We start from the raw sequence: 20,410 nt of genomic DNA on the forward strand, positions 1-20,410 counted from the left end.
CCAATGGGGGATGTGAGCCTCCACTGGCAGCATGGTGTGCCTTGTCAATTGTCAAAAGACTGATGGTGTGCCTTGACAATTTTAATGCCTTGTCAGTGTGCCATGAGATGAAAAAGCTTGAAAATCGCTGACTTAGAAGCTTTTTTGACTGTATTGACCTGTGTATAAGTCAGCCCATGTTTTCAGGGTTGGTTTTAAGGCATAATTTGTTTGACTTACAAATGAGTATACAAGTGTGCCCCGATATCCGGGGGCGGGGTTCCATTGTGGAACCCCCTATGTTTACCTGAAACCGCATATATCGGGAACACCCCCACCCTCTGGAAGATCTTCTGAGCCCTGCAGAGACCATGTGCATCCACTTTCAGCCTTTGTGGGGTTCAGAACGGCTGTTTAGGCCGAAAAAATGTGACTTCCAGTTTTACGGAAGAACCAGAAGTGATGTTTTTATGCCTTTTAAAAGGCATTATGAGGGTCAGTTCTTTTTAACAAAAAAAATCAAGTCGCTTTTTTCAGCCTAAAGGACCAATCTGAAACCTGCAGAGGCCATGGACAGACACACGTGGCCTATGCGGGGCTCAGAAGAGCCTCCAGAGGCTGCACAGGGACCCCCACTTTCACAGAACCACGTATAAGCAAAACTGCGGATATGAGATCCGCAGATATAGGGGCCCCCTGTATATACAATATTTCATACAATTAAGGATTATGAAGTTTAGTACCATGTGTACCAGTATGTAGATAGTCACTGGTTTAGATGACTTGCAAAGAGATTTTTTAAAATTGGGTTCTCAGCACCCACCTGCAATTGACCAGTTAACAGTATTTCCTCCATAGTGGTTATAATCATCTGCCTTCTTGCTATTGGGTGAATCTCATAGTCTGTAGAAGTTCCCTCACCCACAGACATTTCCGAACCATCTAATAACATGACTCACAACCACAATGGGTAAACCTTTACCAAATTACACAAAGGCCACCCAGCTTTCACTACCAACTTTCACCACCAACACAGAAACAACCACAGTGGGTGCGCTTTATGAAGCTCTGAAAAGTTCACCTCACTCTCACCAACAGGAGATGTTTCAGCTACATGAACAGCTCCCTCAGGGCTCCAGTGCCAGTAGAATGTTGGTGTTAATTGTCGCTCCTGTTGTGCTATGACTGGTTAGAGTTCATTGAAATCCACTCCACAGTGGTCAGGGAGGCCTGTCAGCTCCCTTCTCTGCTGTGTGAAGGGACACGGGGGAGCTAAAACCCTCCTGGGCATAACTTTAATGTTGATCGGTGCAGCCATAAGCTCTGCACACCTAAAAAGTGATCTGACCTTCCTGCTGCCTGTCAGACAGACTTGGGTGATGCATCAGCATGGCATGGCTCCAGTCACAAGCGATTTGTCCTCGGAGCCTGCGCCAAAGACCTCCTTCCTGCTAAGGGCCCATACCCTAACTAAAGACCACAGGGAAGGAGTCTATGCATGGAGATTCCTGCCATTTGATTAAACTTCCACTCGATCTCAGTAAGGTGGCACAACTCCAGCCAACATCCTCACTGTAGAAAGTTAGGGCCAGAACTACCTCAAGCTGTATGTGGGGCATTCCCATTCTATTTGGAATGCCCCTTTTCCTATACCAGGGAAGCAATTCGATATATACTGTACCAGCTATTGAGGAAGGGCAAACATAAATCAGCAGTCTCACTGTTGGAAAGGCTTAGACTTCTTTTTCCTAACTTGCCTGTCAGTCAATCAAGTTATAACTGGTCTAATGTGCCCTCCCTACCATGGGCATTTAGTTGTAGACCAGAGTCAGCAATGCAGCCATGGGACTTGATCCTGACTTTGGTGTGTTGGATGATTATTTAATTAGCATTAGCAACGTCATCTGCTTGATATGATGGTATCTGAGAAGATAACCATACATAGCTGAGAGGCAATAGCTATTTCAAATAGAAAACTGCCCCCTTGGCTGTAATGATTTCTAGTAGCATCCTGGCTGACACTTCATTCCTGTTGCAGGAATTTTCTACAATGGAGGCATTTACTTTTACCAGTAGTGCTTTTTGCTGGTAGTGGTTAGATAGCCTTAGGGTCAGGGGGCAGTACTACTATGAGATTGAGGGCAGAATGTATAGTGCTCTAAGCCTGAAAGATGTTTTGATGTTAAATGCTCCCTGACTCCCAACCACGCTGTGGTTACATTTTATGAAATCCAGATGATTTGGAAGCAGTGTGTGCCTGCAGTTTACTTTCAAAATATATCACTGGGGGGGCGGGGCAGGGTGAGAGGAGGGGAAGGGAGGGGAGGGGTTAGCATATGACTTATTCTCATCTGTGGGCCAGCACTTTACTTCCTGTTTAATTTGGATTTTCTGTACCTTGTGCAAAAGGCAAAAGGCTGCCTTGATTTTTCTAGGCAGCGTCTACAGTTTAATAAAGCTCTTAAGTTAAATGAAAGCTTGAGTAGCATAACTGACTACGTAAAACTTGGAATATTGTATTTGTTACAGCTAGTGTTGATAAATGCTATGCAGTGTGTGTCTAGTTCAGAATTTGTCTTGCTGAGTGTTTTGGAAAATCTGGCAGACTGACGTGTTGGTTATAGTTGAGGATTGAGAAAGAAGCAGAGTTGTGTTTCTGGAGTTAAAATGTGGTTTTCTGTCGTTGGAAGAACAGAATCCTTGGTAAGTCTGTTCAGGGAATTTTCCTGTATAAAAATTGCTTTATTGCTGTAGCAATTTTTTTTTTGCACTACTTTTTTATTTCTTTTAAATTGTCAGCAATTATTTGTTCATATAACAGCTTACTTAGTTGCATGCTACAATATTCTTAGTGGAATTTGTTTCAAAGGTTAGCATAAGGAAAATGTGCATTTAGTCTATTTCTTTTATGCACTTTAATCAGAGGCACAGTGACTGATTTTGAACTTCTGTATGCAGTAACAGTAGTTACATTTTTATTAAATGATCAGAAATGAGGTATGATATGTACTACTTATGGTTTGTAGCTATAACACTAAAAGCTCGTGTTCTCTAGTTTATAAAGAATTTTAAGGATAATTAAAACTGACATTCTAAATAGTAAATACAAATCAATAGACTTCTGAAAATCTGTTCCTGTGTTCAGGTAGTACTTCCTGTATTTAACTTATTTAAAGAGGTTTAAGTGTCATCTGGATTACTATTGTAAAAAACAAAACTATGACTTTAAAATAGTTTGACAATATCAAACAGATTATTTATAGGCTAGTTGGCCTAGACAAAGTATTTTAATTTGAAACACATTTTTCCATCTTAATGTCTGACGCTGTTCATGACAGAAAGTCCCATTAAGAAGATTGTTGTAATGTAGGTTTTTTATGACTATACTGTACTTGATATTGCAAAGTAAAAGCCAATGACAGTTTCAAATACTATAGTGGTAGAAAGAATATGAACAATTCAAAGCATTCCTGAATGACACAGTGTGAAGAAAATTCTTCCTCTAGAAACTGCAATATTAAAAATAGCTTTTCAACATGGTAAATTTAAACAAGCACCCCCCCCCCAACTTTAGTGCTCAGCTGATGGCCACTATCTAATACACACTTAAGTGCCTAATTCAGTGTCAGATTGTAATCAAAATACACCTTCTAAGAAAACATGAGAGTATGGTAACTCTTGATATCAACACAGGATGAAAGGAAGAATAATGCTTGATTTTTTGCAAAAACTTTTCTAAATCAGTGTTACCTTGCTCTTCCTTAGAGCCTACTTGCTTGAAATTTTCAAACACTGTCTAATATTATCTCTTGAAGAAGAGTGCATAGAAGGCGTTGAAAGTGCTCTTTGCAGTTTTTTTTTTTCTTTTGCTATGTCTCGAAAGATAACCTATCTTTACTATCGTCCAAACATTTAGGAAAAGCAGATAAACCAGTTACATAGAAGCAAGGTTATTTCTTTCTTCAAACCAGTTTTTACAAGCTTTTATTAAGTTTTAGGGTGTCTTTTTTAACAGTTATCTTTGTTTCAGGCTACACCTGACACTTGGGAAGTGCTTGAGAGATTGAGACATACTTGTGTTGGCTATTAAGTACAAAATGTCCATTTGGCAACTAGATATCAAGCAGTTTCAATCTTTTTATATAGACAAAATTTTTAACGTGTATAAAGGTTGGATTGCATCAACAGACTCATGCAATAGTACAAGGAACATTTCCCTGAAAATACTACATTTCTCTGAAAATACTACTTCTGATGATTGGGGAATCCTCAGATTTGTCATGGAATGTGATGCTGGGGCTGCAGAGGGACGGGTGAAATAGTGGTTAAACATAAATTAAGACCTTGTTTCAATTCGATTAAATCTTGGTTCAATTCAGAGCTTTGCAATGAGCTTTTCTTGGTTTGCCTCAGGCCACCCAATCTGTTGGGCTCAGCCCCTACTCATGCATGCCTACAACCCCAAATCTATAATAAAAGATAATGGTACTGGCTGACCTTACACGGTAATTGTACAAGTCAGTGCCCAATCCAATGCATATCTACTCAGAAGTAAGTTCTATTATAGTCAGTGGGGCTCACTCCCTGGTAAGTGTGGATAGGATTAAATCCTCAGTGAGATACTTTGTCAGGTACCTTTGGAATTGCTGGGGAAGGGTTTGAGAACCAGAGAATCTAAAAAACACCTTCATGAAAAATGCATAAGATTACTTCACCTTTCTGTATTGCTTTGTAAAATTCAGTTAATATTCATAACAAATGGAGAAACAGTTCTCAAAGTTTGTCTTCTCAAGCAGATAAATTTTGAAATCAAGCATGATGCACTGTAATCAAGCATGATGCACTGTAATTAAACATGGCAAATTCTTTTTGGTGTTGGCCATTGGTAGAGGCATCTGAAATCTTGAAGGAGTAGTGTAGTAGTCTTTGTTATACACTTTGAGCATCTCTAATCTAAAAATCTGAAATTTCTTGAACACCATTGTCCATATGGGTGGCTGAGATAGTGACGCCTTTCCTTTCTGATGATTCAGTGTGCAGGTGGCACTCCGTATCCACAGGTTTAGTACCCACAGGTTCTGAATCTGTGGGTGGGCTACCTGTAGCCCACCAAACCCAACCGGATCTCTGCTCCTTTCGGGTCCAGAGGCCTTTCTGAGGGCCAGAGAGGCCATTTGTGGCTTCCGTGACCCTCAGAAGCCCTTCTGAGGTCTTCAGAGGACCTGAAACCATGACTTCCAGTTTTCAGCCAAAAACCATAAGTTGTAGTTTTTGGCCCTTAGAATGCTTTGGCCCTTTGATGCTCCAGTCGGGTTTGGAGAGATTGGGCCCCTCAAAATCCATGGATTCCAACATCCACAGATTTCAGTTACCTGTGGGGGTTCTGTTCCTGAAACTCCTGCGAATAATGAGGATTGCCCTGTACACAATAGTTTCATGCACAACATTATTGTATAAAATTAACTTCCAACTATGTGTATAAGGTGTATATGAAACATAAATGAATTTTGTGTTTGGATTTTGGCCCCCTCCCCAAGATATCTCATTATGTGTATGCAAATATAGGTGTATCTCAGTATCCGTGGGGTTTCCATTCCAGAAAACCCCCTCCCCTCGCAGATACTCAAATTTGTGGATATGAGGGAAGGCCCTCTTACCCTCCCAAGGCAACAGGAGCTGGGCTCCCCTTGCCTCCAGAGGGTCTTCTGAGGCTTGTAGAGCTGCCTGTGGCCAATTTATAAGGCATTAAAAACATGACTTCTGGTTTTAAAACCTGGTCACTTTTTTTTGCCTTTTCGGACATTCCGAGGCCTGCATTAGCCGGGTGTGATTACGCACAGCCTCTGCAGTTCTCAGAAGACCCTCTGGAGGCAAGAAGAGCTCAGCTCCCCTCACCTCTGGAGGGGAAGCGTGGGGGAGGAACATGGGGGGCTACAGATCCAATCTATGTTTAGGTTAAACCATGGATATGGGGGCCTCCCTGTATTCCGAAATCTGAAAAAATCCGAAGCACTTCTGGTCTCAGGCATTTTGGATAAGAGATACTCAGCCTGTATTTAGTAGCCATTTTCTTCAGTTTCTGTTGGTTAGCAGTTTATTTTGGTTCAGTTATCTGTGGATTGGGTACATCCACATCCAGTGCATGCCCCCCACTCGTGACCCCTCTGAAGGCAAGGGAAGGCTCCTTCTGAGGGTCTTCTGAGCCCAGCAGAGGCTGCGGACATCCGTCCTTCGCCTCTGCTGGGCTCAGACTGAGCCCTGGAGCTAAAATAGATTCACTTCCAGTTTCTTCATGAAACTAAAAGTGACATTTTTAATACTTTATAAAGCATTGGGTGGCCCAGGGAAGTCTCCAGGATTTCCCCAGATCTCCCAATGCTTTATAAGCATTAAAAATGAAACGTTTGGTTTCACAGAAAAACCAAAAGCAACTTTTTTTTAGCTCTAGGCTCAGTATGAGCCTGGCAGAGGCCACAGATGGATGTCTGCGGCCACTTCCGGGCTCAGAGGACCCTTTGGAGGCAAGGAGAGCAGAGGCGTTTGCCCATATCTGCCATTGCACTTAACTGTAGTGGGTTCTGGAACAGAATCCCTGCAGATATGGGGGCACGCCTGTATAATAAGCAGTATGGAACTTGGATTTTGCTCCATCTCTTTAAGCAGAGCAGGGGTGACCCCAATGAAAAGAAACAGCTTTGTATGTAAGAAATCTGTTCATCTTGATGCAGAGTTTCTCAAACTGTGGGTCGGGACCCACTAGGTGGGTCGCGAGCCAATTTCAGGTGGGTCCCCATTCATTTCAATATTTTATTTTTAATATATTAGACTTGATGCTACCATGACGTGTGACTGCATTTGAGGATATGTGACAGATCTGTACTTTGAACAGGCTAGTATGACCACGCTTTTAACAGTGATATTAAATGGGACTAACTCCTGGGTAAGTGCGAGTAGGATTGCAGCCCAGGATTGCTAAAAATTTTCCTGCTTGATGATGTCACTTCCTTTCATGACATCACTTCTGGTGGGTCCTGACAGATTCTCAATCTAAAAAGTGGGTCCCAGTGCTAAATGTGTGAGAACCACTGTCTTGATGTGTTCTTCAAGATTCCAGGTTCAGAGTACCATCTTATATGATGAATTTGCCCACTCAAAATTATGTTAATGACTGAAACATTACCATTTGTAACAGGTACCCAATCTTTTCTGGCTCCCTGTAAAGCCTGTAAAGCAGTGGTTTTCAAACTCTCAGGGAGAGTTTGAGCCACTCTCCCGATGGTGTGGGGAGCCCTGCGCAACCTTCTGCAGGGCTCCCTGCAGCTTCAGAAGTGGAAGTGGAGCGATCGCGCTCCACTTCTGCTTTAGCAGAGGCGGGGCGTGATTGCTCCACTTTCACTTTCAAAGCTGCGGGGAGCCCTGCAGAAGGTCATATAGGGCTCCCCACACCCCTGGGATGCAGGAGGCTGTGGTAAGTGTACCCAAGCCTCTGCAGCCCCCTGAGCATTGCGATCCTGGGGATTGCCTCCTGGCTGCCCCCACCCCTTAAGGGGGCAGAGGCCAGGGCCCACAGGCTGGGGCATTGTGACGCCCCAGTTTGAAAAACGCTGCTGCAAAGAATACAGAGGTTCTTTCCAAATGTTCTTTGTCTTAAATTTGTAACAACCACAAACTGGTCAGATTTATCATTCTAAACCAGCAATTTTCAACCAGTGTGCAGTGGCACATTGGTATGCCGCAAATGATCTGCCGGTGTGCTTTGGGAAATTGGATGAGGGTCATTTATTATTAAGGCCATTGGGGGATGTTAGCCCCCCAACAGCAGCATAGTGTGCCTTGTCAATTATCAAATAGCTGATGGTGTGCCTTGACAATTTTAGCACCTTGTTAGTGTGCCCTGAGATGAAAAAGGTTGAAAATCGCTATTCTAAACTCTGACAAAGGTACATAAGTGAGGCAATATCAACATTTAATATCAGCAGTTAAGCAGATTTTACTCTTGCACCACAAATAGATGATCATATTTATGAGCAGGTGGAGTATGGGACTGAAAATCAGAAATAACTTTTTTAAAAATAAAATTAGTAATTTAACACAAATCAGCAGAAGTGTTTCATAATTTACTATTCTTTCAAACCATAGGGCTTTTTTGATTTTCATAAGTGCCCCCCAGAGAACCCAAGCTATGGAATTAACCAGTTGGACAAACTGGCCTTCAGAGTTATTGACTGACTTGTTGATTCTGTTGTATTCTCATTCAGCTTCTCTATTTCCGGCTCTGGCCCAGGTTCCTTTTTTTCTGTCTTCTTTCCTCTCTTGCTGATCCAACCAATCCCTCTTCTTCCTTGCCTACCTTCTCTCCTGAATGGTCCCTAGAGCAGCATGTTGATAAAGGGATGTTCTAGGAGTTGCAAGGCATGCACCTGCACCAAAAAAAAGATGCATGCACACAACCAGGCAGGAGAAGCCCAAACATCATGCAAAAGGCATTGTGGGTGGTTTGCAAACACTGAATGCTAGGCACAAAATGTTGAGATGGATTTGATAGAGAATTTTTTTTCCTCTTAGTGTGTGACAAGGCAGTCAGCCAATTGCTCCAGCAAATCCAGATCGTAATTCCTGGCACCATTACAGAGTTTCCAAATGCAGGATGAGCAGTGACACATTCAAATGAGGATCTGCAGTGAAAAATTGAGACCTGGACAATTGCAAAAATCAGATCATTTTTTATTAGTGGTCTAGAAGATTGAAAATCTAAATGCTTCTACTTTACCTGCATCTTAGAATATGCCATGTGAATTGACCCATGGTCTTAATTATGCAGGCTAGGGGTATTCAGTAGATATCTAAGTTCAGTTTTTAGTGATTTCCCATTCCCTCTCCAGTCCTCTGTGTCACATACAGTCTTATGGTGCAGTTCCCCCATCTCCCAGGGGGGAGATGATTGGGAGTGCAGGGGACTAGAGAAGGAAGACAGAAATAAGTGAAAATTGCACCCCTCCTCCTTGTCCTTAGTGGGGAGACACACACACACACACACTTATTTAGTTATAAAAAATATAACTAAATATTTAATTATTTAGTATTTAGTATCTTTAATTATATAGTATATTTAAGTTCATAATTGTTAAGTTTGTACATGTTTTATTGACTGTTATTGACTGTTTTATTAAGTGAATAAGTATTACTTAGACTAATTATATACTGAATTGTCACTAATTTGTTAATCTTCCTAAGTACTCGTGTAACATGGTAGATTAAAGGATTAGAACACATTTTGTCTAGAGAGCACTTTATTAATACTAGTTTTAAAAAATTTTTACTTTCAGTGAAGTAACCTGCTGTAATTGGTCCTTAAAGCATATCTCATCATACTGGAAATTCATTGGAGGAAGATTTAAATATCCTCAAATGTGTAAAGACAATTGAATTTAACCACTTGCTACAAGAGTAGAAATTTTACTTGTACTTTTGATGAAAAGTAAAATAAAAAATGAGCTACTGGTTATGATCTTCATACTTGCATATTTTAAAAGTTCTCTTCTAAGGCTGTTGTACCCACTATAACCAATGAAGGTCTGTTGGGCCATGCTAGAGTAACTCATTTCCCACAGTATTTCCTTTTTAAACAGTTCTTGTTCTACTCCTGCCGTCCTTCACAAGAACAATTCCCTCTGGATTGTTTCCCTTATGTTTATGTAAAACATAATCATGAGGTATCTCTCCTCATAAACATGTGCCTGTTTATAGATCTGAGTGATTTGTACATCAGCTTTTGCTAGTATTGTAATGTCATTTGAGTTGATACTGTTTTCCTTTGTCACTAAAAGGTGAACATCTCATATGTTGTTGAAGTTTGTATATTTGAGAGAGAGAGAGAATTCATTTGTTTGTGTTTCTTCCAAGCTAGTAGGATATTCAAAAGAGATAATTCTGCATCTATAATAACCTAAGTACTGAATTCTTTTTCTAGGGAGCTGGTCAAGATAAACTTGGAATCTATGTCAAATCTGTGGTAAAAGGTGGTGCTGCAGATGTGGTAAGCAGTATTTGTGATGAATAAAATATTTTCAATGATTGATTTTCAGTGTTTCTAAACTGCAACCTCACCATGTTAATCTCATATTGAACCCTATAACTTTCTTATTAAACTTATGACTAGGATGGTCGACTGGCAGCAGGAGATCAGTTGCTTAGTGTGGATGGACGCAGTTTGGTTGGACTATCCCAAGAAAGGTACATCTTGCTTTAATATATTTATAGATGGTTGTGTCTGTGTCCTAGTGCAGAGAAAATATGGGGACCTTGTTGTCACCTTCCCTCAAATTTTTTTCTTTATGGACATACTTAAATCTCCTTTTCCTATCTTCAGGAGGCTGTCTGATTGGCTGCCATTGATGTTGAAACACATTGGCTTACCCAAGTGATAGGATAGTGTTACGGTTTAATGCGGTTGTGGAATTTTGAATTCTAGGAGGCATATACAAGTTCTTCCTTCATGAGTCGCTTTCTTTCTCTGGGCTCTCTGAAAATCAAAAGTCAGTGTATTCCTAACAGACCTTGTCAGTGCCTGTTCATGCCTTAAGGGCTTCTGCACTCTTGTGGGGCAGGCTGCCCACACTCAGCTTCAATAACCCACCACCAGTGCTTGCACTTTAATATACTGAGCAATCTTTTGCCAGAATGAAAATGCACACACACTGATTCAAAGCAGAAAGTTTATTAAAGAAAGTAAAGTTATATCTTACTCAGGTAACCAGTGCTCATCCTATTTAGGGAAGGAGAGAGATGGAAAAGGTACCTGGATTCAGCATACATTCTGCATGGAAAATAATAAAGCTAATTTAGTCTACACTACTTTGGATGCTAAGTCTAACTACCAAACACAGTTTTACCTTGGCAGATGAATACTCATTCTAGCAGCTCTTCATGTGGCAGATGCCAGGCTCAATGGCAAGGAATAGACTTTCACTCTGTTCAGTTATAGGAAATTTCCATGGGACCGTCAAGGGCCAATCACTTAATCAGAAATATGCTGAGTCATGCCACCCCAAGTTGTTATCCAATCACAATTCATGTCATTTCCACCTCATCTCCTCCTCCCCAAGCTGATCTCTCATACTTGTGTTACATTCCTCACTCTGCTTTGTCTGTCTTTCAAGGTCCCTGCTGGGGCCTCTGCTTGCTAGGCCGTTCAGCATTTGAAAGCAAGTTAACTCTTATGTCTATTACTCTGCTTGCTTTGCTATTTGAGTTCTAAAGCTTGTTCTCAGTATTTCTTTGTTCTTAAATTACCCATACTTGAATATTGCTCATTACTGTTTTCTGGATGTCCTTGGTATTTCTCAGATCCAACTCAACCTTTCATTGTTGTTAAGTCAAACCACTGTTGTTACCCATAATTCCTGCTGTAACATGGCACTGTACAATCTTATTGCCAGACCACACATATATTATGAAATATCCCAGAATGTCCCATAAACACCCTGGCAGACCTGTAACACTTTCCTTAGAGTCCTGAGAAGAAACTTGCCTTTTCCCCAGAGTTATAGAATTGCTCATGTCCCTATGGTAGAGGTTCCCAAACTGGGGTGTTACGACCCCCCAGCCAGGGAACTTCTGTCACTGCCCCATTAAGGAGCAGAGCAACAGTGTACCAACACACTGAAGGGCAATCTTGATAAGACTGTGCTGCAACCAGGGACATAAGGGTTTTTTTCCCTTTACCTGAGGGTTGCTATGGCTCTCCAGAGGGTCTGGGAAGCCCCCAACCCCCTTTGCTGTTCTCCCTGAAACTCTAAACTGATGTAAATAGCAAAAAAAAGCGCCACTTTTAATTTTGCAACAAAAAACTGAAGGGGCTTTTTTTAATGCTATTTACAGCAGTTTGAACTGCAGTTTACAGCAGTTTGCTATGGGCAACCCCCAGTTAAGTAGAAAAAAATCCTTCTGTCCCTGGCAGCAGCACGATTGTGGCAATTGCGGCAACTCCCCCTCCCCTCCTGCAAGCACTTCCCAAACTCTCCCTGAGTTTGGGAACCACTGCCCTATGGCATCAGCTTGAGCTGATTATAGGCTATTGCTGTGAATGTAAAGAGGTAGTTGTAGGGCCTTCAGTTGATAAAACCTTTTTAACCAAGTAACCATCTGGCATTTAAGCTGTTAAGAGTAACTGATATTTCTAACCACTTAAATTAAGTGTGGTAATACGCATTTGAATAAGCTAAATGTACCACTCATTGTAAGAATGGATAGCCATCTTGCACATTTACATCAGTGCAGCTGACATGATGAAGTGTTTTGAATTCTGGAGTCTAGTTACAGTTGGTCTTATCAGTGAATTGTGGGTCAGATTTTTTTCTGTAATTAAAACTTTATTTAGTCACCCCAATTGATTAAAAATGCAGCCTTAGTAATTTTAGAAGACAAAATAGAGTCATGTCTGTTTTTGTAAGTTGGAAGTTTCTTTCTTGTTTTTTTTTTTCTAATATAGGTTGTTAATACAACCTGTGGGCCTGTGTTTTGTCTATTTTGTCCCATCTTGGAAAAGCAAGAAGCCACGCGACAATCTTTCCACTATACCTGCTAGCGCGTGTGCGAAAGGGTTTTTATAGGTGGGCACACTGCCCATAGCTGACAGACCTGCGCCGGCTGCCGATTGTACCTGGACATGTACCAAGTTGTGAGGGACGTGAGGTTGCTTGTGCATAGTGAAGCCACTGTCCTTTCACTTTGGTTCCCATCACCAGTGCATTACTTTACGCTTATATTGAAACACAGCTGCTATTTTGCTGGCTATTCTCCCAGTTTGGAGAAATCCTTCTGGAGCACTTCACAATCCCTTCTGGTCTTCGCCACTCAGAAAAGTTTAGTGTCATCCACAAACTTGTCCACCTCCCTGCTTATCCCTGTTTCCAGGTCATTTATGAAGATTTTGAAAAGCACCAGTCCCAGAACAGATCCTTGAGGTCTATTCTATTCTTGACCTCTATTCTAGTCTGAAGGGGGTGGGGAATTTGGCAAACACTCCCTGGTTTTTTTTAAAAGCAATCCCCTCTGTTGCTAGGGCACCTGCCCCTGTGTGTGTGTGTGTGAGTGAGAGAGAGAGAGAGAGAGCGCTCTCCACCTTGTGTTCTGGCTACATAAGTTTTTTGGCCCCCCCCCCTTCCCTTCCTCAGCCTCTTTGCTGGCTTAGGGGCTCCAGGAGTGTTACTGTTCCTTTGCAAGGGGAACCTCTTCCATGGCTCCGGTGCTATTTCCCTGCCTGTGCCAGGTGAAGCCTTTTTGCAGTGTTTTGGGCTGCCTTGAAATGGAACCAGAACAGGGCAAAGGAGGCAAAGGTGTGTGCGACTTTCATTTCCGGCCCCCTCCCCCCAGAGTTGAGACAGATCTGCAGATAAAAAATCCGTGGATAAATAGGTTGCACCTGTAGTATATTTGCAATAAAACTTTTTAAAAATCCAATCTAAATAATAACTTGGCCTTGTATTTGTTGTCCTGGAGCTAAACATGCCACCTCCCTATATTTTCTCCAGTTCCTTGGGTGGTCAATGTAAAGAGGTTCCACTGTACTTGAAATTGATGCATGCTAAAGGAAAAGTTGAGTTGGGCAGTTTGGAGTTTTTAGAGTGTAAGAAATTTGAAAAAAAACTTGTGGTTCTGTTTAGTCATTCAATTTCTATTCCACTTTTCTCCCAGATGGACCCCAAAGTGGCTTACAAAAACCATATAAAATATACATAAAACAGTTCATAACAATAGTAAAAACAATTAAAACAAAACCATTTTATAACATTAAAAACAACTAGAAAAGAACCAACAGGAAAGAGAGTGAAATATACAAAAGCAGTTATAAATGCCAAAGCCATCTAACAACATATAATAACCAAATACAGTAACAAATAAAAATTTTAAAATAAATGAAAAATATATAGCAATAAAACAGCAGATAGCATCAGTAATGAAATCGTTCAAAATAAAAATGAAGAGGGACAGCAATGGAAGGCCATCAGAGACAGAATGAGACTACCCTCCAAAGTTCCACGGTTTGGATGGAAGTCCTAGAGTTTGGTTGTGTCTACAAGGAAGAAAAATCTTATTCCTAAAAAAACTCTTTATTCCAAATACTATTACTTTAAACAAATTACAGCCCAATCCTATGCATGTCTACTCTGAAGTAAGTCCCATTAAGGTCAGTGGGACTTACTTCCAGGTAAGTGTGGTAAGGATTGGGCTGTTAGTTTCTCCCATAAAGTGAGAACTATGGTTATTATCTGCTAAGTTGGTAATAATAATATCCCACTCTGCTGCTGCTGCTTATATATTTTCAAATTTTACAGCAGTTCCGTCTAAAGAGATGCATAGTAAATGGAATGGTTTTCATTTTATTTCATGTTGTTAAACTGTTTAAACCTGTTAATTTTTAATATTTGGATTCCAATTTAAATAGTGTAACAGCATAATGCTATGCATATCTACTCATAAGTAAGCTCTGTTTTGTTCAGTGGGGCTTACTCCCCAGTAAGTGTGTATAGGATTGCATCCTAAGTGTATCTGGATTTTGCTGCACTTGTGTTCGGAATAAAGGACTCTGAATGTGATCTTTGCTGCTGTCAATACAAATTGACTTTTATTAAATTTTCTAAACTCTTACTTCAGGGCAGCAGAGCTGATGACAAGAACAGGATCCGTAGTGACACTAGAAGTGGCAAAACAAGGAGCAATTTATCATGGTCTAGCAACTCTTCTTAACCAGCCATCTCCAATGATGCAAAGAGGTAAACAACTGAAATGTATTTGTCAACATGAATTTTCGGGTGAGGGTTCTTAAATCTCCATTTTTTATAGGAAGATTCTTTTTCAGAATGCGTAGTACAGCCTGGTTCAACCTCATTACTTTCTTTTCTTCCCTGCTGCCCCTGGGAGATTCTTCTTTTAGGATGAGGTTTCTTCCCTCAAAATAACTAGAAAACAGAGTTCTGTGCCTTTGTTTTTCTGTTGGTAAAATTGAGTAATAGTGATTTGCTAAGAGGACAGAAGAGCCTCATGCTTGTAAGACATTTTGCATATTAATGACATTTTGCTTTTTAATAATAGCTATTTTTGCCTATTGATTTTGTATGTGAAATGTTTGAGATAGTTAAAATGTGAATTTATTATTTAGTAGGAGTTGTTGTTGTTGTTATTAACAGTATTTATACTGTTAATAAATTATTATTATTATTAATGAGTCGCATTATCTTTTGGTATTTACTTGTTTCAACAGCACTTCACATATCTAGATTTTCTTTTGGCACGCGCTGAAACTATGTGATGTCACTTAGAGGCACATACCAAAATCTGGTCCACTTTTAGCCTGCGTTTTTTTGTGTTGTTTTTTTTTTTGAATGCTCAGACTTCATAGATTTCAATAAAAATAAGTGAATACTCCTGTATTCAATATTTGCATTCTACCTTTCTTCCATCATGGAACACAGTCAACAGCTTCATCTTTGCAAAGGCACTATTACTGCTATAGCGTATGCTGTAGTTTCAAGAGCAAGTTGCTGTGTCTTCTCCCATTGCAGCTTCATATATGCAAAAATGTGAAGTTACTATATACAGAGTCTGCCTCTGATCCATCTAACATAGTATTGTCCACTGTAATTCTCAGCAGTTCTTCATACCTCAGGAAGAGGTCTTTCCCAGCCTTGCTACATGAAATCTTTTTTAGCTGAAGATTATGATGAATCAGGTGCTACCTGGCTCGCAGGTCCTGGATGATGCTGAACCACTGCAGTCCCCAACAGCTGAGAGCTACAGCCTACTGCTATAACGTACCCCTGGAAGCAGAGGGAAGCCATGAGGCCCACTCCCAAGTTATCTCAAGGGGGAGTGCCATTTATTTAGGAAGCCTGCATAAATAGAAAGGAGCCTGCAAGCCCAAGTTATGGGTCTCCCTAAACAGACTGATTCCAAGCTGGAATATGAATGTGCAGTCTAAATGGGCATGGCAGTGCATAGCCTAGCTACAACCCTAGGCCCTAGCAGCAGAACTTACAGAGTCTGCAACCTGAGATCATAATGGCACATGACCATGCCCCAGAGGATACAAAACAAGGCCCTGGCCTCTGTGGCCAACTCGAATGACATGGAGGAACTCTCTCATATACTTTCCATTAACGTGGATACCTTACCTTTCCTGTTAGCTTGGTAAACTGGAAGTTCAGCTATGTCATCATGTCACCCCTGAACATCCAGCCCCTTTAAACAAAAAAGTTGCTGAACCCTGATTTAAACCAACAACCTTTGCCTCTCCTGTTGGCTAGCACCATTAGAATGATTGTTTCTAGTTGAGAGTGTGCCTACTTGTGGGATTGGGTTGGCATAGATGGAATTCAGGTCTGAAGTGCTTAACCCACCATGCTTCAAAAGCATCCTACAGATGTGTTCCATTCACATGTATGATGGCTATTCATTTTTACCTCATGATATAGAATAAACGTTTATATTCAATTCCTGTCTTTTGTGTGCTAGAACCCAAGGGAGGTGTGATTTTCACTAATTTCCCCCTTCCCTCAACATTCACCTTAAAATCTTTGAAGGACTGAGGAACTTTTAGGAGCAGGATGATATGCATCATGGAGAGAAAAGTAGGTGTAGATGAAAATCACTTGCAGCCCAATCCTATGCATGTCTACTCAGAAGTAAGTCCCATTAGAGTCAATGGGGCTTGCTCCCAGGAAAGTGTGGATAGGATTGGGCTGTCTGGCTGCAATCCTGTGCATACATACCTGGGATTAAGCCTCACTGAAATTGGTTGACTTGCATAGGATTGTGTTGTCTGTCACTCACACAACCTAGAAGCTCTTATTGAACACTTGTATGAAAGAAAATAGTTGAAAAATGACTTTAAAATTTGAAAAATGACTTTAAGATTTTGGAGTGGTTTGTGTATATTATTGAAGGATGCCAAGTAAAAAGAAAAGAGTTATACCGCTATTACATTGCCGTAGACACTATATGCTGTTATATATAAGTCAGTATATGCTTTTCAGTAAAAGTATAATTGATTTTACTATCTATTATAAACTCTGTTTAAAAAGTGTTTTGGGGCAGTGCCACTACCCCAATCAACAAATACAGTTTGAAACTGGGGGCCCGCCATTGACCCAAACCCCTCCCCAGGCCCCTATCCTTCCACCTTTGCTCCCGTTGATGCCCACACCCCACCCTGTAATGCCCTTCCAGTACTGTTCACTTTAACCAAATATTCTTATTAGAGACAGCAGAAAAGTTACCATGAAACCTGGCAATAATCAAAGCATACATTCTCCTGGTACCTGAAGGGGTATGCCAGGTGCTTCCCCCTTACCTGGTGGTGCTCTAGTCCAGTGATCTTCAAACCTTTTCATTCCCGTAAGTTGCCACAACAGTGGGGTACCCTAAAGAATGTTGTGCTTTTCAATACTGTGTTTCTGTGGTCCTGGATATGTTTTGCTTAGAAGTTGTAATACCTACCAGTGAAAATCTTGTTTAAAGAAATTCCATCTTGGAGCATCTCCATATGTTACAGTTGAAAGGAGCACAAGTTTACATATCTTACATATGTACACATGAATCTAGGTAACTGAGGTTCCTAGCTCTAGAAGAGGGGTCTCCAAACTTTTTGGCCAGAGGGCCGCACCAAATATCTGGCGTGGTGTGGAGGGCCGGAAAAAAAATTAAATATAAAATTTAAATAAATAAATTAGAGATGGAACTTAGATGAGTGAATAAATGAATGAATGGGCTCATTCATTCAACCTCTCTGGCCCTCAGAACATCCTCCAGATACAATCAGAGCACAGTTCTGGTCATGTTCAGTTGAGTTGGCCAGAGGCTTTCAGGAGACAAGAGGTTGGCTGTGGGCCCGAAAGAGGCTTGCTGTGGGCCGCATCTGGTCCCCGGGCTGGGGTTTGGAGACCCCTACTCTAGAGCACTGTGTTAACCAGAAAAAATATTTATAATGCTCTAAACTTTTTTTTTTTTTTGCAGTTTCTGATCGCCGTGGTTCAGGTAAACCCCGACCAAAGAGTGAAGGTTTTGAACTGTATAATAATTCTGCTCAGAATGGATCACCTGAGAGCCCTCAGCTGCCTTGGACAGAATATAATGAACCAAAGAAGTTGCCAGGGGATGACAGACTGATGAAGAATCGAGCTGATCACCGATCTAGTCCCAATGTAGCAAGTATGCAGAATGTTGTTACTTAAAACTGTTTGTCTATTGATATAACATTTTTTTTCTGTACTGGTTGAGTTAATCTTTAAGCATTATTAAGAATGTATAGAGGAGAATATGATCCTTTAAAGATTTATTTTGTGTGGGTTAACACAGATCATTAAAAAGATGTTTTTCAACAGATCAGCCTCCAAGTCCTGGGACAAAGAATGCTTATGCGACTGGAACTACTAACAAGATAACATCAGTCTCTACTGGAAACCTTTGTACTGAGGTTAGAAGTGGCAAAAATGTTATCTAGAAATATTTGTTTTAAGAAGTGTGACATTTTAAAAACTACATATGGCTACAAATCTGTATGTTAACTTTCTGCATTTTATACAGGAACAGATACTACCGCCCAGACCGGAAGCATATCCTATCCCAACACAAACCTACACCAGAGAGTATTTCACATTCCCAGCTTCCAAATCCCAAGATCGAATGGGTCCTGCTCAAAATCAGTGGTCAAGTTATGAAGAAAAACCCCCGATTTCAGCAGAAAGTAATCATTACATCAGCACTGCAATGCAGGTTAGGCATAATTTGATATGTTGGCTAAATTGTTTCAGTGATTTCAAACTTGTGTAATGGAATAAGAATCAGGATGACCGAGGGCCCAATCTTATGCAGTGCTCACTGGCTCACTGTCGGCTGACACTGTCACAAACGTGCCTTGCAGTGAAGTGCCAGTGCCAACTCAGCACTGGGCTAGCACCAGTGGAGCATTGGTGCTCCGCTGCTCAGAAGTCACGCAGACTGCCATGCAGCAGGTAGGGGTGTGGGGGGAAATGGGGAGAAGGCGTTCCAGGGCAGGGAGAGGCGGTGGAAGGGCAGGGAGGAGGCATGCCGGAGAAGGGAGCAGAGTGGAAGGAAGGCAGCTACACCGGATCCTGAGCCTCCGTGTCAGGCCACCCACCCGACACGGAGGCTCTTTATTCTACACCTACCCCTGGGTCACTGTAGAATAGAGTAGCCCTATTGCAGGGCTACTCACCTTACCCGGGGGAGGGGATGACCCCTTCTCCCCAGGAGCAGCTGGTGCTGCCTGCTGAGCACGCAAGATGCAGCGGTAACCATTTTAGCGCCGCTGCAGCCCTGCATGCTGGGCAGCTCAGAACTGGGCTGCCCGTCTTTGTGTTTTACTGTCTGTAACAAATATTTCCAGTTTATGCCTCAGCCCTCTAGAAAACAATATTTTTAATTTAATGTTTGGTTAGCTTTTAAACTAGAAATTAAAATGCCATATTATAGCTTAATTGCTGTGAAGAAACATTCACATAATGGCAGCTTATATGAAAAATTTACAATATACTTTTGGAGTTGATGTTTGAAATACAGGAATGTTTAGCAACATCTAGTGTTTAAAGAAAATTACATTGGGGACTTCTGTCTTTTCCAGAAGGGCTGCTTCTTAAGAATGTCTATAAGTGCAGTCTTGTGTTAAAGATTGTCAAGCCATAAAATGCCTGTTTTAGCTGTGTTCACTTTTAAATAGTGAAGTCATTAGCAATCTGCTAGTAGCATTTTTGCAGTTCATCTGACACAAGTTGCTTTGTGTCCAGTGCCTCTGGACTAATAGAGCATAAGAAATGCTTTCATTCCAAACAAGGCATTCTTTGTAGGTCATAGTTAAGGTCATTGATAGAGAAGCACAAAAAACGTTGTCTTTGTTCATAGTTGCCAGCTAGTTTTTTTGCATTGGGTCAGTTTGTGACTAAAACAGATCTTAGAAGTGCACTAAAGGACACTAAGTTAAAATTAAAGTCTGTGGGCAACCATATTGCAATTTTTCAGGTACTCAATGCCTTTCAATCCCGTGGAAATGCCATGTTCATTAGTTATGTTTGCACTTACAGTCCTAAATCTTCTGTGTTTTTTCACAACAAACTAACAAAAGGACAGCATATCTGTAAAGATGATATGTTTCACAAATGGTTTTGGTGATCAGATGTCTTCTCCTATGTAATTCCCATCATTACAGGAGAAAAAAAGCTAATAAGAGTAGGAAGATACAGCAGGGTGAACAGATGGCTCCACTTCCTCTGCTCTTCTTAACCTTTAATTGAGATTATAAAAGAAGCTTGCTTCAGCAGTTGGAGGCTAGACTAGAGAAGTTAGTGCACTTCACTTACTCTCGTAAGCTGCCAGTTCCAAATATTTGTGTGGGAGCAATGTTTGGGAAGGGGTGTCA

General features: G+C 41.0%; 1 protein-coding gene across 13 annotated transcripts in view; it reads left to right on the forward strand.

Annotated features, from left to right (window-relative positions):
- The window catches only part of AFDN (afadin, adherens junction formation factor), a 141,038-nt gene that overhangs the window by 102,258 nt on the left and 18,370 nt on the right, over positions 1 to 20,410 (forward strand). For all 13 annotated transcript variants that reach the window (XM_066616412.1, XM_066616429.1, XM_066616421.1 and 10 more), the window contains 6 exons: positions 9,950 to 10,015; positions 10,139 to 10,212; positions 14,635 to 14,753; positions 17,992 to 18,186; positions 18,360 to 18,451; positions 18,562 to 18,750. In XM_066616412.1, coding sequence (XP_066472509.1) covers positions 9,950 to 10,015; positions 10,139 to 10,212; positions 14,635 to 14,753; positions 17,992 to 18,186; positions 18,360 to 18,451; positions 18,562 to 18,750 — 735 coding nt within the window. The remainder of the gene's footprint in view (positions 1 to 9,949; positions 10,016 to 10,138; positions 10,213 to 14,634; positions 14,754 to 17,991; positions 18,187 to 18,359; positions 18,452 to 18,561; positions 18,751 to 20,410) is intronic.

Source organism: Tiliqua scincoides, chromosome 1, assembly GCF_035046505.1.
Source record: "Tiliqua scincoides isolate rTilSci1 chromosome 1, rTilSci1.hap2, whole genome shotgun sequence".
Classification (NCBI taxonomy): Eukaryota; Metazoa; Chordata; class Lepidosauria; order Squamata; family Scincidae; genus Tiliqua; species Tiliqua scincoides.